Source organism: Lolium perenne, chromosome 4 (assembly GCF_019359855.2).
Source record: "Lolium perenne isolate Kyuss_39 chromosome 4, Kyuss_2.0, whole genome shotgun sequence".
In the NCBI taxonomy this organism is placed as follows: Eukaryota; Viridiplantae; Streptophyta; class Magnoliopsida; order Poales; family Poaceae; genus Lolium; species Lolium perenne.
In genome coordinates, this window is record NC_067247.2 from 365,599,185 (window position 1) to 365,619,986 (window position 20,802).

General features: G+C 44.8%; 3 protein-coding genes across 4 annotated transcripts; 2 read left to right on the top strand and 1 right to left on the bottom strand.

Annotated features, from left to right (window-relative positions):
- The first annotated feature begins 3,150 nt into the window (after window positions 1-3,150).
- LOC127347935 (UPF0496 protein 3-like) lies at window positions 3,151-5,646 on the top strand. Its single transcript, XM_071818313.1, has 3 exons — window positions 3,151-3,223; window positions 4,185-4,319; window positions 4,446-5,646. Exons 1-3 carry the CDS (start codon window positions 3,151-3,153, stop codon window positions 5,531-5,533), a joined length of 1,296 nt encoding a protein of 431 aa, XP_071674414.1. The 3' UTR covers window positions 5,534-5,646.
- A 353-nt stretch (window positions 5,647-5,999) lies between these two features.
- LOC127296700 (uncharacterized) lies at window positions 6,000-9,427 on the bottom strand. 2 transcript variants are annotated; one of them, XM_051326896.1, is made up of 5 exons: window positions 9,172-9,427; window positions 8,836-9,003; window positions 8,641-8,713; window positions 8,372-8,537; window positions 6,000-6,336 (listed from the first exon to the last, which is right to left on the bottom strand). In XM_051326896.1, exons 1-5 carry the CDS (start codon window positions 9,425-9,427, stop codon window positions 6,229-6,231), a joined length of 771 nt encoding a protein of 256 aa, XP_051182856.1. In that variant the 3' UTR covers window positions 6,000-6,228. The 2 variants fall into 2 exon arrangements, with proteins under 2 accessions (XP_051182856.1, XP_071675558.1); XM_071819457.1 differs by having other exon boundaries at window positions 8,836-9,017; window positions 9,172-9,297.
- Window positions 9,395-14,931, top strand: LOC127296699 (uncharacterized). Its single transcript, XM_051326894.2, has 7 exons — window positions 9,395-9,535; window positions 10,353-12,186; window positions 12,283-12,366; window positions 12,692-12,796; window positions 12,908-13,016; window positions 14,261-14,412; window positions 14,493-14,931. The coding sequence occupies exons 2-7, from the start codon at window positions 10,435-10,437 to the stop codon at window positions 14,637-14,639; spliced, it is 2,349 nt and encodes a 782-aa protein (XP_051182854.1). The 5' UTR covers window positions 9,395-9,535; window positions 10,353-10,434; the 3' UTR covers window positions 14,640-14,931.
- Window positions 14,932-20,802: the final 5,871 nt, after the last annotated feature.

Below are 20,802 nucleotides of genomic sequence, written 5' to 3' on the forward strand. Positions count from 1 at the left end.
TTTGACCAGTTTCAGGGCACTACTAGTGATGCTCTTACTCTTCTCTACCTTTTAGATCCCAGTGAGATTCTTGTTCTATGGCTCGCCGACAATGACGCTCAGATCTGCGGTGATGTCGGCAACATATGGCGATAGAGGATGGTCTCCAAGATCAACGCACGGACCATGGTCTCTAAGATCCTCCACCCTTGTGTAGATGGACAAGTTAACACAAAATAGAGAGTGGGTCAATGTGTTTAGACTCATAATGACTCTTCTCGTACTTCGGAGTTTTTATTATTATAAATGTTTGTATTTAGCTTCCTGAGATCTAGGGGGTGCTGCTTAGAGAGGGGGTCAATATATTTCCTCTCTTAAAATTGAAATCAGCACGCATTGATTTGGAGGAAAGGCTTTATGAGATCCAAATGGAACTTGGGTTGCACTGTAATGTAAGGAGTTTACTTGTTAATACAATGTATTTTCTTATGTTAATAACATATATAGACATTAAAATATGGAAAAACTAATTTACCACCATGGCAGTAAATCTAATTCCCCCCGCCCCGGGCAGTTTTGCATGGACGTTAACACGGTCGCGGCAATTAGAGACGTAACTCGGCATTCTAAAATGTGCGGGGGGGAGGGGGGTGCATGCATGATAACTTGTCCTCAAGATCTTAGTTTGTGGAACCATCTTTATCGAGATAGGTCAAGTGAACTCATAAGTCGTGGTTCCTTTTTAAGCATAACAAATAACATTTACTTTGCTTTGCAACCCTTTAAAAACAGCAATTTAAAACACTTAGAAAATATAAAATATTCCCCGCCTTAAATTTTATTGTTTTCATTTTATTTCACTTTCCAATAACTCTTTCTGATGCCCTTGTACCATTGTACCTAACAATTACTACAGTGTAGTTGGAAACAAGAAATCACTCTTGTGCCATTTTTGCGAGGTTGCTTGAGGAAGACATAATATATTCCATGATTCATTGCGATTGATATATATTGAGTCCCCAATCATTTTTGTGTGAGAACAGAAACTTGCTACAAGCACTTTACACTGGAGTCCCATTGAACTAGTATACATTATGTTTTGCCATCAATCTACTTTCCGAATTATCTCATTTAAGTCTCCATTCACACTAAGAAGAATACACACTAAGAAGAATACATGCATGCAGGTGGAGAGGCATATTGCAAGGAAAAAAACTCTATTTTCAATTATTATGTTAAACCACTGAGTCTAACCAAGTTTTATAGGCTCCGAGACAAAATAAGTTAACACCATGCATCATATCTGATTAATATGTTACTTAATTTAATCTTTTAGGGTGTTTGTTATGTTTCGTGTTAGATTATTGTGTTGCTAACACATTTTAATGGTGATCGAACTATTTATGGAGCATCACACTCAGAGCACATTTATACTAAACACTTTTATCTCTTCACAATTTATATTGCCACTAAATGAATGTCATTTTTTATAAATATATACCTCACAATACCACATTAAATACAAGTGTAAGCAACAAAACTAGCAATGTAATCATGCTCATGTGTACTAAGGTACACATTTGACATAAACTTCTATCATTAATCATTACAAATAGTTTTCGTTTTGCTAAAGCAAAGCTACATATCATACAAAAAATGTGTACTTTTCTGTTTAGTTCGTTTTGCGAATCTTTTGGTACTAAATTTAACATCGAATGCAGAAAACTTATAAGTATCACATTTTTCTACGAATTAATTCTTGTCCATGAATGCATTGCAATGCATTTGTATACATATTTGTCCCTACTTTGTAAATATCTACAAACAAGTGAAGTGCTCTAGAGCGTATAATAAACAAATAATGTGGTAAAAGTTTGTAGGATGTAAGAGTGCCAAGTTGAATTGTAGCTGAATTGTGAATTCTTGAAAGTTCCAACAAGCATGTTGCCCTTTTAAAGTTCTTAATAGGTGAATTCTAAACTAGTTCATGAATATTCTAAATGGAAATATACAATTAAGATATTTCCAAGCGTTCTGGTTGGCTCCTGTGCCATGTGGAATGTCTGAAGTAATTAAGGTGTCCGTAACCAGTTCGTCTTTGTAAGTGATTGGAATCGCACGTCGATCGATCGCGGCTTAGTGTTTCACACACTAAGTGTTATGAATTTAATTCATATTTAAACTAAAACCACGATAATTGTAGAAAGGAAGCCGATTCTGAATCTCATCTGAAGGTGGATCTCCCACTTTGGTCAGAAAAGTCTGATGTTCTGTGAAATGGAATAAACAGTTGAAAGGGATCCATGCTTCGAGTTCGCGAGGAGGTTTATGGTACTGTACGAGTAGTAAGATTCAGGAACGATGTTTTCGCTTACGTAATCATTAGCGAGAGCAACAGTGACGGTGACCCAGGTTGTTGTGGTGTTGTCTCTGCCCGACTCCAAACTCCAAAGCGTCGCGGTGCTGTTCTCTACACGCCGCCGCCCGCCGCCTCCGCCGCAACGCAAGCTGTGGCCTTGCTTGCCAGTTGCCACCTTTGTGGATGGAGCAGCGGTGCTGTCGCCGGAAGACGAAACGCGGCCGACGTCGGCGGCCGGAGAAGGAGACCGATCGATCGAACGCAGGCGTGTCGCCGCCACCTTTCCTGAAATCGCAAGGACAGACGCAATCCTCATGTCGCCCCAGATATCGCGCCTCCACCCACGCTCCAATCGTCCGTGGGCCCCACCTCGCGTTCCTGGCTCGCCACGTCCGCCGGCCCAGGTGGGACCGGCTTGCCACATCGGAGGGCTCCCGTCCGTCGATGCCCGATCGGACGGGCCTCCGCATCCGCCTGCGGAGACGATAACGATAGCTTCGAGCTCGCTAGCCCTTCCTTTTCGATTTGTTTTCCCCTTGAGTGGCTGCCAACCTCTTGGTCATGCTTCCAAGCTTCGTCCTCCTCCAACTGATCGTCGATTCAGAGTAGACGAACAAGGAACATATCGGTGACTTGGCTTTCTTCCCAAGGATCCACGCACGGCGGTATCCATCTATCTTCACCGCGGCAGCTGCCAGGAAAGCTTTATAAGCTAGCTTGTCTCCATCCATCCAATCGTCCCAGGCTCATCACTTGGACAGGAAGAAATTAAGAGCTAGCTAGCTCCCAACCTAGCCTGACCGATCGAAGCCATGGGCGCCGCCTACTACTTCAGGTGCTTTGGACGAGGCTGCGTGCACCCTGCTGCAGTCAACCAGCACAAAGGTACAATACTACTGATTACGTAGGGCACTCTTACTTATCAGTTTGAAATGTAGTGAACGAAAATTCTTTACAATCTCTCTTAACTAGTGTTACCTACATCACTCCAGTTTTTCATGTACTCGTTGTATTTGTAAAACAATATCGAAGATTTATCTAAATTCAGATATATCTACGAGAGGTAGTGCGGGCGAGGATCTTTTTTTTAGTACAAATATTTTAAGTGCCCATATCCAAATAATACCAATGGCAAGTAAAATTACTTATCATCTGCATATTTTGCTGGTAGAGTATAAATTTGGATCGTTTTAAGGATGCTAGATTTTCCAAAAGGAAATAATTAATTCTTTTTTTTTCAGAAACATGGTACATAAGGAGACGCTCACGCAAATATGTGCATACATTTACCTTTATGAATGCACGCACACCCTACATCTATGAACATATTCGAAAGACTGAACCGACGGGTCTTGAGATTGATCAAGTCGCCATAGATATTTCGCTATCGACTATAATGTCACCTCCCACGGAAAGAAAAATTTAGCCTTCACAAGATATCATCAAAACTAAGGTTTGGTGCAGATGCGCTGTCCTCTTAACCATCTTCACACACCATTAATTCTACATGTTACATTCTGGTCTGTAAACCCGTGCGGCGTGCGTGCCGGCCTATACGGGTACATGCCGGTGTGCCATAGAGCTATGTCGGAGCCAGCAGCCAGGAGCGCCAGCCATATCCAAAACCGGTAGCGTACGCCGGCGCGTTTATGCGTGCCTGAGCACGGCAATATGTCGACAAAGCAAGCCGCAATTGTGACGAGGATAATCGTAGGTGTCGCATCCCTTCGACACCTGCATGCGTGAATGATACGATCGATGATCTAGGCCGGTTAGCAAATCATCATCATTTCTCCGTTCCCAATTGGAATATGGCTTAATAAGCCGGTTATCCACACGTATATAGATTTGCATATGGGCGTAGCTCGCACTGAAAAAACAATTGACCTTGTTCGCCGGCGATTAGATCGAGAGATGGCCTGCGGCAACATGCTGTCCAAGTGCTTCGGGCCGTGCATGCGGCGGCGGCGTCACACCCAAGGTAGCCGCCGGCGGCAGAGCTCGCTCTACTGGCCGCCTAGTCGCATCGATCGTCCAGTCTTGATTTCATTTTCTTCTACCGATCCTATCATGATCGTTTCGTTTGCTGATCGGTTTTGCGATGCAGGAGCTCGTCATGACCCCAAGAGGACCCAGCTCCAGAGCACGCCGTCGACGTCGTCGGCGTCGTCGTCGAGCCTGGACTTCCGGGAGGAGTACACCAGCGCGTTCCGCACCGAGTCCTACAACGACTTCTGGGCGCGCGTCCTCGACATCACGCTCGCGCACGGCGACGCCCTCGTCCCCAGACCATCATCCCGGAGCGGCGGCGGCACGTCCTCGTCCAAGCGCCTCTCCTCCTACCGCCTCTTCGCCGAGCACCTCCTCGAGCCGGACCAGGCCGCCGCCGCCGCCGCGCTCGCGTCCGCGCGCAACCGCCCCGACGTCCACGGCCTCCTCGCCGCCTACTACCACGAGACGGCCGGCGCGTCCTTCCTCTGCAGCCACTTCCTCCGCGACATCGAGCAGATCCGCCTCCGCTACCGCCCGCTCAAGAACGCGCTCCGCGGCAGGCTCGGCGCCGGCCTCGCCGACGTCTCCGCCGCGCTCGGGAAGCCCTTCACCGCGCTGGCCGCCACGCAGGGCAGGCTCGGGGACGCGCGGCTCAGCTCCGCCGACCTTCTCAAAGGCCTCGACTCCGGCAGGAAGGCCGCGCGCCGCAGGATCAGGACCCTCGCGCGGCTCAGGCAGGCGCTGTCCGTCTCCTTCGTCGCGGTCGTCGCGGCAGTGGCCGTCGTCGGCGCGTGCGTCGGCGTGCACGTCTTGGCTGCGTTCGCGGCGTTCCCGATGATGTCGCCGGCGTGGCTGGGGCTCTTCTCCGGGAGGGGGGCACGGCGCGCCCTGGTGCAGCTCGAGGCCGCGGCCAAGGGCACGTACATCCTGAACCGGGACATGGACACCATCAGCCGGCTGGTGGAGCGGGTGCGGGACGAAGGGGAGTACATGCTCGCGCTGCTGCAGCTGTGCGTCGCCGAGGAGGACGCCGGCGGGAAGGGGAGGCTGGTGCAGGAGGTGCTCAGGCAGCTGTGCAAGAACGAGGAGAGCTTCAGGCAGCAGCTCGATGAGCTGGAGGAGCACCTCTTCCTCTGCTTCATGACCATCAACAAGGCCAGGACCATGGTCATCAAGTTCATGCCTACTGCTGCAGACCGATGATCATGATTCGCGAAGAAGAGCAATCTTTCTTCTTCTTCTAGGACACACACAGTTCAAGTCTCTGTACATAACACGTAGTTGTACTTTGCATTCTTTAGTTCGTGTACATAATACGTACCATTCTTTTTCTCAATACAGAAAAAAAAAACAAAAAAAAGGTAAATTAGGATTACTTGACCTTTTTGATATATATTTGTTATTGTACATACACGCTGCATATTGCAGCATTTGATTGAATTAATAATCTAGTTTTATGATTCCGTCCATCTGCATCTTCTGGATCTTACTACAGGAAATAAAAAAAAATGATGGATTAGGATTTCAGCTGGCCTTTTGGTTGGTTTGCTTGTAGATACACGCTGCATATTGCAGAATCTGAAGTAATAATCTAGTTTTCAGTATATGTTCTGAAGCTAACACAACAACCACTAGTCCACAACAAACAAGTTCAGTACCAAATTGTACGTGGTTGCAGAACAAATGATTGAATGTGAAGAGCCTCGATTGAGGTTTTACAATTTTGACCGATTTAAGTACAAAGTTGGTAATACAAGTAAGCAACAACAACAATGGTGGATAAAAAAATTAATACATATTTCAACAAAACTTGAGCAACTGCTAGGAGAACACCTGGTTGCCAGGAATCAGGCAAAATTGAATAAATGGGCAATCATCCAGTGCAGTGAGGAGTCAAATTAAAACGGTGAAACTCTACCTTCAGGCCATTTTCTCTCCACCCGGCCCATCTTCGACGGCGGCCAGATGATGTGGGTCACCCTCCCCTTTATTAGACCTAAAGGGATCTGGAAGACAAAAAAAACACCATCAAAAATAAAATAAGTAATACCGATGCAACAAACAGCAGAACAAGATTAAACAGAAGCCTGAGTGCAATAATTAAGCTTGCAAGAATACCATGTAATGTAAATATAACATCGGTTTTCCATATATATCATAGTACTTTGTTTGACCAAATGCATCATCTGTTACTGTAGAGCATCCAAAACTAGCAACCTTTCAAGAATGCAGCAACATAAATAAGAAGACAATATAACTACTTAACATGTGTCTTCCCTCTAGTGCATTGATGTGCTGGTGTGTTGCGACATAGTTTTTCATAACTACAACATTTTTGCTTTAATCTTTTTGTTCTTCTCCTTGTTGTCTACTTCATTGCTGGTTCAGTGTGTTCCAATAGGTAGACGCCGAGACTACCGAATCATGACACTATGGTAGGCTAATGCTTCTTCTGTATTAATTGCACATACAAAACCATATTCATATCTTAGGCAATCGTTTTACTTTTAAGGAATGACATACTATACCAATTTGTAAAGAAGGGTTAGAATGTTGGAAGTTTAAACAAAAGTTTCAAATATTACACGAAAAAGGCAAGCCCCCAAATTCTTTGCTTCACTACCACTATTGGCACCTGGCAAGTGGCCTCTTTAGTCCTCAGATTCATATGATAGTACTGAGAATACAGCAAAACCCCATCTTGCAACAAGCTTCTATGTTCTAATCCATCAATACTAGTCTATAACACTGGAGACATTGATATGTTTCATTCAGACAACCAGATTTGAACATTTATTAGTTTTTTTTTCAAAAGGCTCGCAGCAGCTTTTGTTGATTAATAGGGAAAAAATACAAGAAAAAAAGCCAAAAGGAAATAGGCACAAAGGGAAGAAAATTTACAACAGCGGGCATGTTAGGCCAGGGTCCTCAAGAGAAGGATAGTGCCTGCAGACCACATGCGATTATCTTGGACTTAGTCAGATTTTAGAGGTGTGTGAATCAGCCGATAAATGGAGGTCTTGCCAACCGCATACCAGTTTGAGGCCTCATCCATCAGACAGTGAAAAACTGTCATGGCCGACAAGTTTCTGCCATTAAAGATCCTATCTTTGCGTTCTTTCCAGATACTCCACCAAACAAGCTAAGTGATGGAGTTCCAAGCGCAGGGACGTTGCTTGGAAAAGGCGTTTCAGCCAGCCATCCACCAGTCCAGGAGCGATGAAGTTGAAGCAAGTGGTGCCATCGCAGCTGGCAGGTTGCACCATTGCAGTGCCCAGCTCCAAACTAAGTCAGCGACAGGACATGCAGGCACAAGGTGGACATCCTCTTCAGCCGCAACGCCCATAGTGAGCAAACTGACTAGTGCGGTGCCTCCTGACCAGGTTTGTCCGCTGTGAGACATTTCCCCATGACCATCAAACAAAGAGAAAATACAGCATTTAAGCGGATGATCTGATTTCCAGATGATCTTGTCGAAGCTGAAATGCTGGCATCCCTCGAATTGGATTGTTGCATAAGCCGATGGCACGGAGTATATGCCGGAAGCAGTCCACCTCCAAGTAACCGTGTCCGGCGTTGCTGGCACGAGGGTGATCGTTGAGACCGCCTCAAATAAAGCTGCAAACTGCTGCACAACCATGGGCATGAGAGTGGAGCGAAAATGGCGAGTCCACCTCAAGACATCCAAAGCATCCCTTAAACATATATTCTTCCACGTGCAGCAGTGAAACAGGACCGGGAAGGCGGTGTAAAAACTGAGACCTCGCAGCCAAAGCTCCTTCCAGAAACTGATTCTAGCCCCGTCCCCGATGTCGAAGATCACCGATGTGTTGAAGAGGGCCCTTGATGCCATCGAATGGCTTTCCCGAGGCTCGGCCAAACATATGAACCAATCGACACACGTTGTCCACTTCTTCCTTGCAGGGGTTTTATGGAGATGACCGCGTCGTCGGCAAACAGCGAGACACGAAACAGGAGGTGCAGGTCACCAATTGGCTGAAGAATGCCAGTTGATAGGAAAATGAAGAAGAAGTAACTTACTGGGCCAAATGACCTTGAATCCCAGCTTCGATCAGCATTATCACCTTCAACCCAGCAATGCCCTGCTGGGACCTTAATAATTTCTTGAGACACAGGGATCCGTATCCACTCACCAGGCAAGGCAATCAATCTCTTCACGAAATCCCTCTTGTGATCACTAGGACATCTACAAGCAGAGACAAAAAGGGGACAATCACACTAGGCGCGTGGAATAACCAAACAAGTTTGAAGGCACAGTTGAGCTCTCTGTGTATTGTGAGGGCACTCACTTGAATATAACAACATCACCCCGGGAGAATTTGTACTTGTCAAGGCAGCCTCGCTCCGCGAACACGACATCACCTGGTTGGAGCAACCTGGTCAGCACGAAATCGTTGGATACCGATTGCGGAATAAAGTTCCAGCAGTCCAATCTGTACATGCTTTTGCTGTTGTTCTTATAGAGAACTGAATCTGCAAAATACCTCGGAAGAAGCTATCGGCGGCGGTGAGGGTGGGGTGCATCGAATCGCCCTTTGTGGTGACTATGGTCAGGTAGCGATCAGAAATGGTGAGACCAATTACGGCCCCCGTCGCTAACGTCTTGGCAGTCGACCAAATCTGAATGCCTGTTCCCATATCCGATTTTTTATCTGATGTGCAAACACTGAAGAAATGCAGTGAGCTGCTGAAATGCAGAAAAAAAAAGTGCAGAGATATATAGTGCATCAGTACGGCAAAGATTTGTAGCTAAATGGAACCAAACCTAGGTTTCTCAGGGCTCAGATTAGGGGAAACTGATACGGTCCATCGAGGCTTACCAGGAAATGTTTGTTCCTCCGGTCCGGCGGATTCGGAGGTCGTAGCGTAGAGGCTGGCCCAAAGAGAACGGCGGGATTTGGCGGCGGCGGAGGTTTTGAGTCGTCGGGCGTTGGAAAACCACAGAGGTAATCTCATCAGGAAACGGGAGCCGGCAAAGAAGCGCTGATCGCCAGCCGTCAGATTGCGCAATCGACGGCCCATATTGAACAGCGGGTCCGAGGACGCCTCTTCTGTAGTTGGTTTTAGGTAGGCCATCTCCGACACGCACCCAAACCCTCGCTGCCTCCCACCGTCGGCGGCGGCTACCGACCACCCAGCACCGCCGCGCCGCCGCGTTCGACGGCTTCCTGCCCTCCCGCTCCGGTAAGCCCCTCTCCCTCCTCCTCCCAATCCCCGCCTCCTCCCGGGCTGCTCGCGTGCTCCGTCGCCTACCCAAACTCTATGCTCCAATCCAACCCAATGCGACTGCGAAATCTCCCTTGTAGTCAGGTCCGCCCTCGCCCCTAGAGCTGCCGCCGTGCCGCAGCTTAGCGTCACCGCTGCCCCCATCCCGTCCAGGCCAGTCTTGGGCATTGATTTTGGGGGCGCGAGCTCTTTAGGCATCCGGTGATTCGTTACTTTACGAATTTGGGGAGCGTGCCTGGCCGGCACAGCATTTAGATCCGTCCCTGTCCCCTCTCCGCTCTGCTCCGGGTTCCTCTTCCAGGGAATTTGTCGGGTTGAGTTATTGAACAACACTAAGCTAATGGGCAATTTTCGATGACCAACACTGTTATTAACTAATTCCCTAGGCTTTAACTTTTGTTTTTGGGGTATGTCATGCAATTGCTTCGTACCGATTTTGGTGCTACCCAATTGATACTGCACAAGGCACCGATTTTAATGGACCATCTTACTTCAGTGCTATACCTCTAATTCATCTTATTATGTTCAATCTTGCAAAACTTGTTAGTAGCATAATTTAAGGATCACATGTTGTTTGTTGGACTTTCAAACTACGTTTTCAAAGCTTATTCTCTGTACTACTGCTGAATGCCCAGTAAATAAAAATATGTATTTATTTGCAATACCTTGTATCGTTTATTTTCTTGATCCTATGCTCTCTTATCTGATATCATGTATGTTCCCTAAGGCTATCATGTACGCTAAATATGACATGTTTGGCTATTTCTTTGTGCAGTGCAATCGGAAGTTTCAAGCCAAAGTGTCTAGATTCAAGTTGTATTATTAGGAAGAGAGGCAACAACAGTTGCAGTTCGCTGATGGATGGGTCTAAGGGTAATGCTGAAGAAGACGCCTATCATGTGACAGGAGACTTACGATCGCCAAAAATCCCGAGGATAAGTCCTGATGGTTCCAAGGATAGGGAATTTGATAGGAGGGGGAGAGAGGACAAGAGTGATTGGGACTCTTCAAGGAGTGAAACTTCTGCAGATAGGGCTGATGCAAGGGGCAGGAGATCCGGTAGCACGGAGAATATCAATGAGAGGAGAGGATCTGCTGTGCAAGAAAACATCGGTGAAGATAGGAGTTCAGTGGATGATGAGGCCCTACGCAAAGTAGCTATTTTGCCTGATGAAGCTGGACAGCATGACTTGAGGATGGTTGGTGTGGAAAACAAAGAGACACCACCCAAATTCGGTAATGATGGATGGGATTCATCAGGTGATAGAAGCAATAGAGAGGCTCAACCGTCGCAAATACCAGATAATGAAAGGAGCACTGGTACAAAAGATAAAACAAAAGTGGATGCCCATCGAGATACATCAGACAGAGGGAGGGACAGCAGCTGGAATGTGAAAACCCGAGATGCTGAAGGATCTGAGCAGTACCCGCGGAACCGTCAATGGCGAGATCCTACGGAGGCAAATCCTTTGGAATGGAGGAGCCCCCAGGAAAGGTTAGATGGTACGAGTTCCCATGGTCGAGCTATGTACCGGCAGGATTCCAGGGGTAGATCGGAAAGTGGTAGAGGTTTTTCATCCTATGGAAGGTATGACAGGTCTGATTCAATAGAGATCAGGCCAAATAGTAATTTTGATTTTGGTCAAGAGGGCTCTGCTTCTGCAAGAAAATCTGACGTGGGAGCTCATCGGGAGTTAATACCAGGAGCAACTGATGATAAAGGTAGCAATCATCCTGAAGCAGATCAAAGTGGTAGCACCACCACGATTTCTTCACTTCCACAGCAAGGGCCTAAAGGTGATAGATCCTCTAGAGGAGGACGGGGGAGGCCAAATGGAAGGGATTCTCAGAGAATCGGAGTTCCAGTGCCACTCATGCCGCCGCCTACATTTGGTGCGCACACTCTGCCACCAGGACAAATGCAACATATGGGGCCCAATATTCCCCATTCTCCAGGTCCTCTCATGCAAGGTGTTTTCATGCCGCCATTTCCAGGACCTATGGTGTGGCCTGGAGCAGGAGGTGTTGATTTGAGCATGCTCTCTGTTCCACCTAATCTTCCCATCCCTCCTCCTGATCATAGGTTCACACCAAGTATGGGAGGTGGACCTGGTCATAATGTTCACTTAAATCAAATGGGTGCTCCAACGAATGTGTTGGGATTGGGTTTCAACCAAATGAACACACCAAGTCGGGAAATGCCACATGATAGAGTATCTGGAGGTTGGGTGCCACATAGGAATAGTGGGCCAAACAGAAAAGCTCCTTCAAGGGGTGAGCAAAATGATTACTCACAGAACTTTGTGGACACTGGCATGCGACCTCAAAACTTCATTAGAGAACTTGATCTTACAAGTGTAGCAGAGGACTATCCAAAATTGAGAGAACTCATACAGAGAAAGGATGAAATTGTTGCTAATGCTGCTTCACCGCCCATGTATTATAAGTGTGATCTCCGCGAACATGTTCTTTCTCCAGATTTTTTTGGTACAAAGTTTGATGTTATTCTTGTGGATCCACCGTGGGAAGAGTATGTTCATCGTGCACCAGGAATAACAGATCACATCGAACACTGGAATGTTGAGGACATTATGAATTTGAAGATTGAGGTTGTTGTCGTTATCTGTTTTGTTTTATCCTTTTTAAGTGTACATTTTATGCTACAAAATTATTAATATGCTTCGGTGAATTGTTTGAATCAACAGGCTATAGCTGATACTCCCTCTTTTCTCTTCCTTTGGGTTGGTGATGGTGTAGGCCTTGAACAGGGCCGCCAGTGTTTGAAGAAGGTGAGCCAGCTTTCTCTTTCAGTAATCTACATGCAGTTACCCTTATTCTTTCTTCTTTGATGTTCAGACAGTGACATGATGTCAGTTTACAGAAAGCCTCCAGGTTCCACCCTCATGTGGTCCTGTCCAAAATGTTGTAGCTGTGATATATTTATTCATGTTTATTTTGTTGCCGTAACGTTTAACTCCAATCTGTGTAAAGTATATATATCTATCTATTTGTTCCTGAAAAAAAATGCAGCGTTTTATTTAATTTAGATTGGTCTGATTTATGAAATATAATGATGGAATAGATGAAGCTGGCTGAAACGTTTCTTTTGTGCAGTGGGGATTTCGTAGGTGTGAGGATGTTTGCTGGGTTAAAACCAACAAGAAAAATGCATCATCAGGTCTGCGGCATGATTCTCGTACATTGTTGCAGCATTCAAAGGTAATGCTACTTTTAAGTGTTATGTTTTGTAGCGTTAGTTTATTTTTTTTACCTTGCCATTCCCCCCATTTTTCTGGGTTTCTTGTGAAGTATTCATCTTTCCTTGTGCAGGAGCATTGCTTGATGGGTATAAAAGGAACGGTACGCCGTAGCACTGATGGCCATGTCATCCATGCGAATATTGACACTGATATAATAATAGCCGAAGAGCCCACTGATGGTATTTATCTCTTAGCGGCACGGATAATGCTTATTGTTGTTCTTTCATTTATAATGTTTGTCTGCTAAATTGCTTTGAGGCACAGTGCTTTACTTTAGTCGATGTCACCATCGTTGACACTTGACAGTTTGAGATGTCATCAACTATATGTCAATGTTGTCTTTTCCTTTCACATCTTGCTCCTTATTAAAAAAAATTCTCTGTTTCTTTGTTATTACGGTATGAATATTCTGGTTTGGCCGATAAAAAGTATAGTATGGCTTAAAACAAGACTTAGTTCATAAAAGCATATTTTGTCTGGCATGTGGATTGATTTGTCTACTTACAACTATGCCTTTTAGGAATAGCCGGTCCCAAGCCCGGGTAAAGGAGGAGGGTTGTGTTAGGCTTGGCGAGCCAATGTAAAAACCAGCCATTCCTATGGATATTAGTTTCCGTTGGGTTTCATATCTAGCCTACCCACTTACTTGTGAAAAATGCTTTGATGTTCTTGTTGCTGTTGTATGTGGATGGATTTGTTTACTTACAACTAGTATGAAGCAAATTTTATATATTGTAACTGTTTTTTTCTTATTGACCTGTCCATATGAAGTTTGAACTTCAATAAAATTCTTGTGACGCTAACTAAAATCAAACTAAACGCCTAAAGCATATGGTGTTGATTATTCTGAAGCAGCTGTAGCAAGTATGCCACTATGAGTACATTTTCCGTGTAATAATATCATGACAACCATCAATGTGTGCAACATTGGAGAAATATTTATTCATGTAAAAAGTTTTTATGGTATTTTAATATGTACGATTGTACGCATGTGAAAGGAGATTTTATAGACTTCATTTATTGTAGTGTTGACGTATGTGACTTCATGGCATAATGGAATGTAGAAGATGAGCATATTATTTAACTCTTCTGAAACACGGATCCCATATTTTGGCTAAATAATTAAGCTATTTTACCTTCTGTGATGACCCTTTGCAAATTTACCTTTTTCTCCATCAATTTCATTTTAGCATGATAAATGAAAACTCACTTTTGGTGAAATTACTTGGGAAGATTTACGTATCATCTTCTATGTCTATTGTACAGAGCTACAGCTATCTAGTTGTCATCTGTCTTCACAACTTAGAAAGCATTTCAGAATTTCTTATTGTGTACAGTGTTTCGAAGCATAGTCTTGTTGACTGCATCCTTTTAAGTATAATATTCACTCGTGATGCCTAGAAGTACATGTCTTTTTTTACAGGTTCGACAAAAAAACCTGATGACATGTATAGGATCATTGAGCATTTTGCTCTTGGAAAGAGGCGTCTTGAACTCTTTGGTGAGGATCATAATATTCGGCCTGGTTGGCTTACTCTTGGGAAAGATTTATCTTACTCCAACTTCAACAAAGAGGTAGGAAACTTTTGAACATGCATCAACTGCACAATCATGTATTCCCATGAGCTCCATAGATTAATTCTCTCTTATTACAGGCGTATAACAGGAGCTTTGCGGACAACGATGGGAAAGTATGGCTGGGAGGCGGCGGTCGCAACCCTCCTCCTGGGGCTCCACACCTAATCGTGACGACTCCAGAGATCGAAGGCCTCAGGCCGAAGTCACCCCCACCAAAGAACTGACAACAGTAGCCATCTGAGGGCTCGCAACTGTACCGGGAAGTCCCAAGCGGCTCAGTGACTGATTTGCTCGTAAGCCGAAATGCTTTCTACAGTTTTGTAGGCCTTGTAGGGAAGGTTGAGCTCATGTCGTGTGCAATGTCAAATCTCGGTTTTGTAGCAGTGTTCGCCTAAGATGGTTCAGTATAGAATGTTGCAGCGAGCAGTATAGCAACTTTTTTTTAAAGAGAAGCATTCTGTCGTGCTGCTTTGATTCGTTTAATAAAGCCGTTAAAGAAAATTGTTATTGATGTCGTATTCTTGTTCTGCCAATATTTTTTTTATTGGCAGGACAAGAATACGACATCGATAACAATTTCTTGTTCTGCCAATATTTTTTTTTCTGCCAATATTCATTCATTGGTCATCGTACTTGTGCCGTTGTCATCGTTATTAGTGTAACAGTATTGAACCGAGATGGTTCATGCTGTACATGTTGGGGCTAGCAGTTTGGCAACTCTGTTTTGCATAGAAGCATTGGGTATTGCCGTCATGATGAGTTTAATTAAGCTGTTAAGGATATTGTTGGATCATTTTTGCTTGCCAGTATTCCATTGTCGTCTTGTTTCTGTTGTTGCCTGAAGCGTTGAATAACGCAACCTGCATTCTTCTTGGCTGCTACGAGCCATCCACTGTGTTGTCATGTGGAAATTGTACAATTTCCAGAGTTTGCCTGTACCATTTTCCTGCAAATGTGTAGCAATGATGTTTTATCTCCATGCCAGGATCGAATTGCAATCTTGCCTGTAGAGTCCCATTTTTCCCCTCTCAGGAAGCTTCGCGTGCTAATCCAGTGTGTAGCTACAAATTAGCGTACATTTTTCCAGGTCAACCGAATTCTCTGGATACAATACCATGCACAATCATGCGTCCAGACAAGCTGCCGATTTTGACAAACCAGGAAACCGAATCATCAGAAAGCTAATCCGTCAGATATGTGCAACGACAGACAGCACTGCCTGCCTCGTCCTTTTGCTCGCCGACCGGCCGGAACCAGACGGAGAACCGGATTAGCTCGTCGCCGGCTGATTGCAACGCCGTAGTACGGTCTGCCGGCCCCGTCTTAGCAGACACTAATCCATCGCGGACACGGTGTTTCGTATTTGACAAATGACATGGACATTTTCTGTAAAGCTAGCTAGCTTTACACCCGTTGTTGTCTGTGCCTTGCGGAGGAGGATTGGGGAAGATTTTGCGCAATCATTCGCCTAATTAGTGTTGCGCGCCGATGTCCTTGACAGTAGTAATACGCGTGTCCCGTATCGATCGACGAATTGAAGTGGTCTGTCCATCTGATAAAAAACCCAGCAAACTTGTAGGATCATTGTCAGTCTTTTTCGCGGAATTAGTAGTGCCACACAAATGCCTGGTCGCCTTCCCGTATTGCTTAGGATCTTCGCAACATTGCTCCGCTTGGCTGCAGTCGACTGATGTTAGTGTGAGAAAGGAAGACGCTCATTCATGGCGACAGAGATTGATAGATGGCGTGTAGAAAACCAGTGCTGGAACTCTATCCACGGAATCATTCCATCGACCAGCGCCATATGTATATAATCCACCCTCTGACATCACCTCTTGCTACTTTGTAGTGATCCTTAATTTCCACGCACAGTCTTTGAGTTGAATATGTATCCAGTCCGGCCCTTGGTGGTGATTCACATGTTTGTTGTTCGGTTCCGTTCACCCTTCTGAACTGATGTAAAAGGTTCATTAAGTTCTCACTAAAATTCAAGATTTTTTGGGCTAGACATCGATCGATCATAATCTCTTTTAACCCTGGAAAAGAGAAGAGGAACTGACAATGACAGTCAATCAGCACGTCTGGACTTCAGTCAGTCAAACCTGCTGCCGAATGGAACGGTTAATTTGTGCAGTATCTGAACCTGTTCGAAATAGTTGCGGTCGCTATTCAGACATCATGGAGAGGCGATGTTCAAGCAACTAACTAGCTAAGCACAACAATCGCATGAGCGAAAATAGAGCTATTACTCCCTCCATACCAGGGCTTAGGGCGTGAATTTTTTTCTAATTTTTTCTCAAGGCTTAAGGCGTGAGACCCTGGCGATTCATCTGTTCCCATATTTGCCCCTCGTCCTTGACTCCTCAAAAACAACGAGGCAGTTATTCCCCAGCGTTTGCTTTGACTACGGGGAGCAGACAACTAACCATGGAGGCGCGCGAGAAACAAGGAGGTAGAGAATCGTGCGCGAGCAGAATTAAGGAGAGGAATTAAGGGGAGTACTACCGTGCATGCAAGGGCAAGAATGGAAATATGTCGATTTTTTCTCTCCACAGATTGCTGCCTAAATAACTGTGCTAAAATTTTAACGCCTTAAGCCTTGGTATAGAGGGAGTATTCCCTAGCAATAACCATGCATCTCTTACTTTGAAACAGTCCTTAATTTCCACGCACAATCTTAGACTAGCCACAATGGGAGTATCATGCATGCCATGTTGGCAAAAATCTGATGTGGCGCACCAATTAATAAGGTGAGAGATGGGAGTGGTATCATAATATGATACCGTATCATAGCACGTAAAACTAGAAAACTTAAGAGCAAACACATCATGTACACAAATTTGCATTGAGATTCTACAAAATATTAAATATGATGATACTATGATACTATCTTATGATACTATGCATTATGGGGATAGTATCATAAACTAGTATCATGTGCATGATACTAGTGTATGATACTTCCCATTGTGAATCAAGGCGTTGCCACTTGGTCGATGTATCTAGTCTGGCCCTTGGTGATTTGGTCACATGTTGGTTGGTTCCGTTCTGAAAGGCTACGTTACAAAGTTGACTATATTCTCACTAACAAGTCAAGAATTTCCGGCAAGACGTCACCACCGGAGACGAGAAGATTTACAACTGAAACAGACAGTCATTCGGTACGCCTCGGCATTATTCGGGCACTGGCTTCAGTTAGTTAAACCTGCAGGGAAATGAGAATGAGATGGTTGAGTTGTGCAGTATCTGAACCTGATTGACAAATTTGTCATTGCATTTCAGACAAGGAGGTGGTTGCTAGTTAATCTGGCCCGTGTTCCATGCAATCATTTGAGCTTTGAGGCGATGTTGATGCAACTAGAAGCTAGTTAAGCACAACAATCACATGAGAAAAAATAGAGTTATTATTCCCTAGCAATAATAACCATGGAACTATATGTAGCACTATCAAAAATAGACACTGCTAAGGTATGCCAGGCAGCCTGTCGTTTGTCAAGAACACACTAATCATGGCAAGCCGAGGAATTCACCTCCAAAAGGAGAACATGACCTCAGAAGTGAGAAGCTATAATCAGTGTTCTTGACTAACGATCGACCCGCTCCAGTTTCGTCAATGCGTGCTGTTACAGGTTGACTGCTCTTAATAATCTTGGGGCACTGCCTGATTAATCAACGCATGATAAACGAGCTACAGATAGCTAAGCTAGGTAGTGAGACCATTCATCTATGCTGTCATATACATCTGCATCACGAATGATTTGGTGCAGAATTCACCACGAATTTTGGAAAGATTAGCTATAGCCTTCAGCTGTAGATCGTGGAATCGAGCATTTAAGCGCTCGTGTGAACGAGCGGGGATTTTGGTGTCCAAATCGCTGGACCGGCCTGGATTTCTCCATCTACAGTCACTCGCGCGAGCACATTGAATGCGCTGGGCACTATCTGTTCTGTTGAAGTGTCGACATGCATGGTCACTGTGGCGCAGATCGCACCGGTCAGTATTTAACAGTGACCGCTGGAACCACTCAATCTCTGGTCGCCACTAAGTTTTGTACTCCTTCTGTTTCATAATTTTCATAATTTTAAAATAAAATTAAGATAAGAATTATGGAACGGAGGAAATACATCTTCATCTTCAGCCCATGTCAATCGTTGTTGTCTTTACGTGTGTAAGATAAGATGTAGGCTCACAGGTGTTTAAGGTTGTTGTCATCTCCCATTTTGCTTGGCTAATGATCTTCACAACTTGTGGTATCTCTTCGCTTCATAGTGTCACCTACATGTTTGGTGTTCCTAGGTTAAGCGCATGAAACGTGTAACAGGATACTTGAACTAGTGACTTCTTCATAACCTCGGACGTGTGTATCTTTAATTAGATGCAAAGGCAGAAGTTCATTCTTTTTTCATAAAAAAATGTTGTCTTATCGCATATGGAATTACGGATAGACTCAAATCGTGGCTGAAAACAGATGGATGCGTAGAGATCAAGCGTGTAATTAGCGTGCTGCCGTAGAACCGGACGACTGCGATGGACTGCAAATCGGTCTGCGGTTTCAGTCCTGTATCTGTACACTGCCTGGCGAACAGATGACAACTACACGTACGTGCAAGTAAAGTCAACTAGACAGAACCTAAAGACGGGAAACTGAGGAAAATGCAGTACACGACGGCAGAGTGTAGCTAGTGTAGACGACGACCCTGCGTATGCACGTTTCTATCTGACTCCATTGCCAGCCCGTCGCTGTTGTTCGTGTGGACAAATCAGCTGGGAAATTATAACTCGTGTGGACGGGTGCGCTTAAATGTCGGATGGATCAACGTGAGAGTCAAGGAGCAACATGCCGTGTCGAGCATCGAATGGTGTAGACGAACTCACTTGATCGACCTAGCATTATTATGGGCACCAAAAAGGGACAAAAATAGGTGAAAAAGGTGTGACGTTAGATGACGGCATGCATGTTTGAAACTTGAGAAGCGTGGGCATCCTTGGCCCGGGCCGGGCTTTGAGAAGCCCAAACACAAAATACCTAACTTGAGCTTGGCCCGTTCTAAAACAGTAAAACAATGGCCCTGGCTTCGGGCTCCCCATGCCCAATCACAAGGGGTTGGTAGAGCAAACAAAACAATACTCTCTTCTCCGTTCCTAGATATAGGGTGTATAGTTTTTGGCACGGAAATTAAGAAACGCATATTGAGGGCAAGTTATACGAGTTCTGGGCAAGATTACCTCTGAATTATTGCTTTGAGAAATTAGAGGAGTTTGCATGAGCTAAGAAAATGCAATCGAATCCATAAAAAAATGTCCAAATGAGTGGTTCTACGCAATACACCTTATATTTTGAAGTTTCGGAAAAACTTACACCTTATATCAAGGAACGAAGGGAGTATGTTCGAGCGCATACTATAGCCTGTCAAACTAAGGACACCCCATTCCCCTCCACTTCCTCTTAGCAAGCTCTACAGCTTGGTCCCTCTTAGCCCCAAGGCCGGACCCCCAATCCCCTCAAACTCTCCCTCGGGATCGGAGCTCTAGAGCCAAAAATATCCACTACAAGAATGCTAGGCATATTCCGGCAGATTTCGCTGTATACGTTGTAAGGCGATAGCCAAAAGTCACTTCCTTCCAGCGCCGCCCCGCCTCATCCATGACCCAACTCCCCCCACACCGACGCGTCGACGATTCAAATCATGTCCCTTCTTCAGTTCACCAGTGCCCTACTTCACCGATGTTGTCGAGATCAAGGATAGTTCTCGCACGTGTACTCTGCTCTAATCCAATCGTTCTACACTGTGTATACTCCCTCCATCTATGTTTTAGACATGCCGCTCGATCCAAATTACATACAGTTATATTAGTCAGACTTATGAGTAGATGGCAGGTGGACAAAAAAGAATGGAATCTTCGCAATGGGTAGAAGTTCCTAAGCTAAAAATGAATATGAACAAGGTTGGAACACCAGAGGAAAACAATGGTAGAATCAAGGAAAAAAGGAATTTTGCCATAGGTTCCTTATGTGTCCATACTCTCACAACCTTATCGATCTGTTAGGATCACAACTCTAATAACCTTGTCAACGAGAGAAGACCATAACAAAAAGAAAGTGAAATGATCATGAAAGGTTTAAATTTATGCATCTTTTCATTTTCAATGAGTTGTAGGACACCCCCATAGGAAATAAGCGGGAATCGATTTGTGTTCCTTATCGTACCCGCAAAAATACCATTGTGAAAAAAACTCCAAGGCCACTCTCATATCGATCATGTAACGGTATAGGCCATTGTGGGAAAAATTCATACGGTAAGTTATAGCAAATATTAGCATATTTCTTGTAGTATTGTACTCTCTCCGATTTAAATTAATTGACTCAACTCTATTTAGATACGGAT

Coding starts and splice junctions, on each gene's coding strand:
- LOC127296699 (XM_051326894.2), top strand. CDS start 10,435: ATGGATGGGTCTAAGGGTAATGCTGAAGAAGACGCCTATCATGTGACA. Junction 12,187..12,282: donor TTATGAATTTGAAGATTGAG/GTTGTTGTCGTT, acceptor TTGAATCAACAG/GCTATAGCTGATACTCCCTC. Junction 14,413..14,492: donor ACTCCAACTTCAACAAAGAG/GTAGGAAACTTT, acceptor CTCTTATTACAG/GCGTATAACAGGAGCTTTGC.
- LOC127296700 (XM_051326896.1), bottom strand. CDS start 9,427: ATGGCCTACCTAAAACCAACTACAGAAGAGGCGTCCTCGGACCCGCTG. Junction 9,004..9,171: donor GGAGGAACAAACATTTCCTG/GTAAGCCTCGAT, acceptor TTTGCACATCAG/ATAAAAAATCGGATATGGGA. Junction 8,714..8,835: donor CGCCGATAGCTTCTTCCGAG/GTATTTTGCAGA, acceptor TGCTCCAACCAG/GTGATGTCGTGTTCGCGGAG.
- LOC127347935 (XM_071818313.1), top strand. CDS start 3,151: ATGGGCGCCGCCTACTACTTCAGGTGCTTTGGACGAGGCTGCGTGCAC. Junction 3,224..4,184: donor TGCAGTCAACCAGCACAAAG/GTACAATACTAC, acceptor ACACGTATATAG/ATTTGCATATGGGCGTAGCT. Junction 4,320..4,445: donor GCGGCGGCGTCACACCCAAG/GTAGCCGCCGGC, acceptor TTTGCGATGCAG/GAGCTCGTCATGACCCCAAG.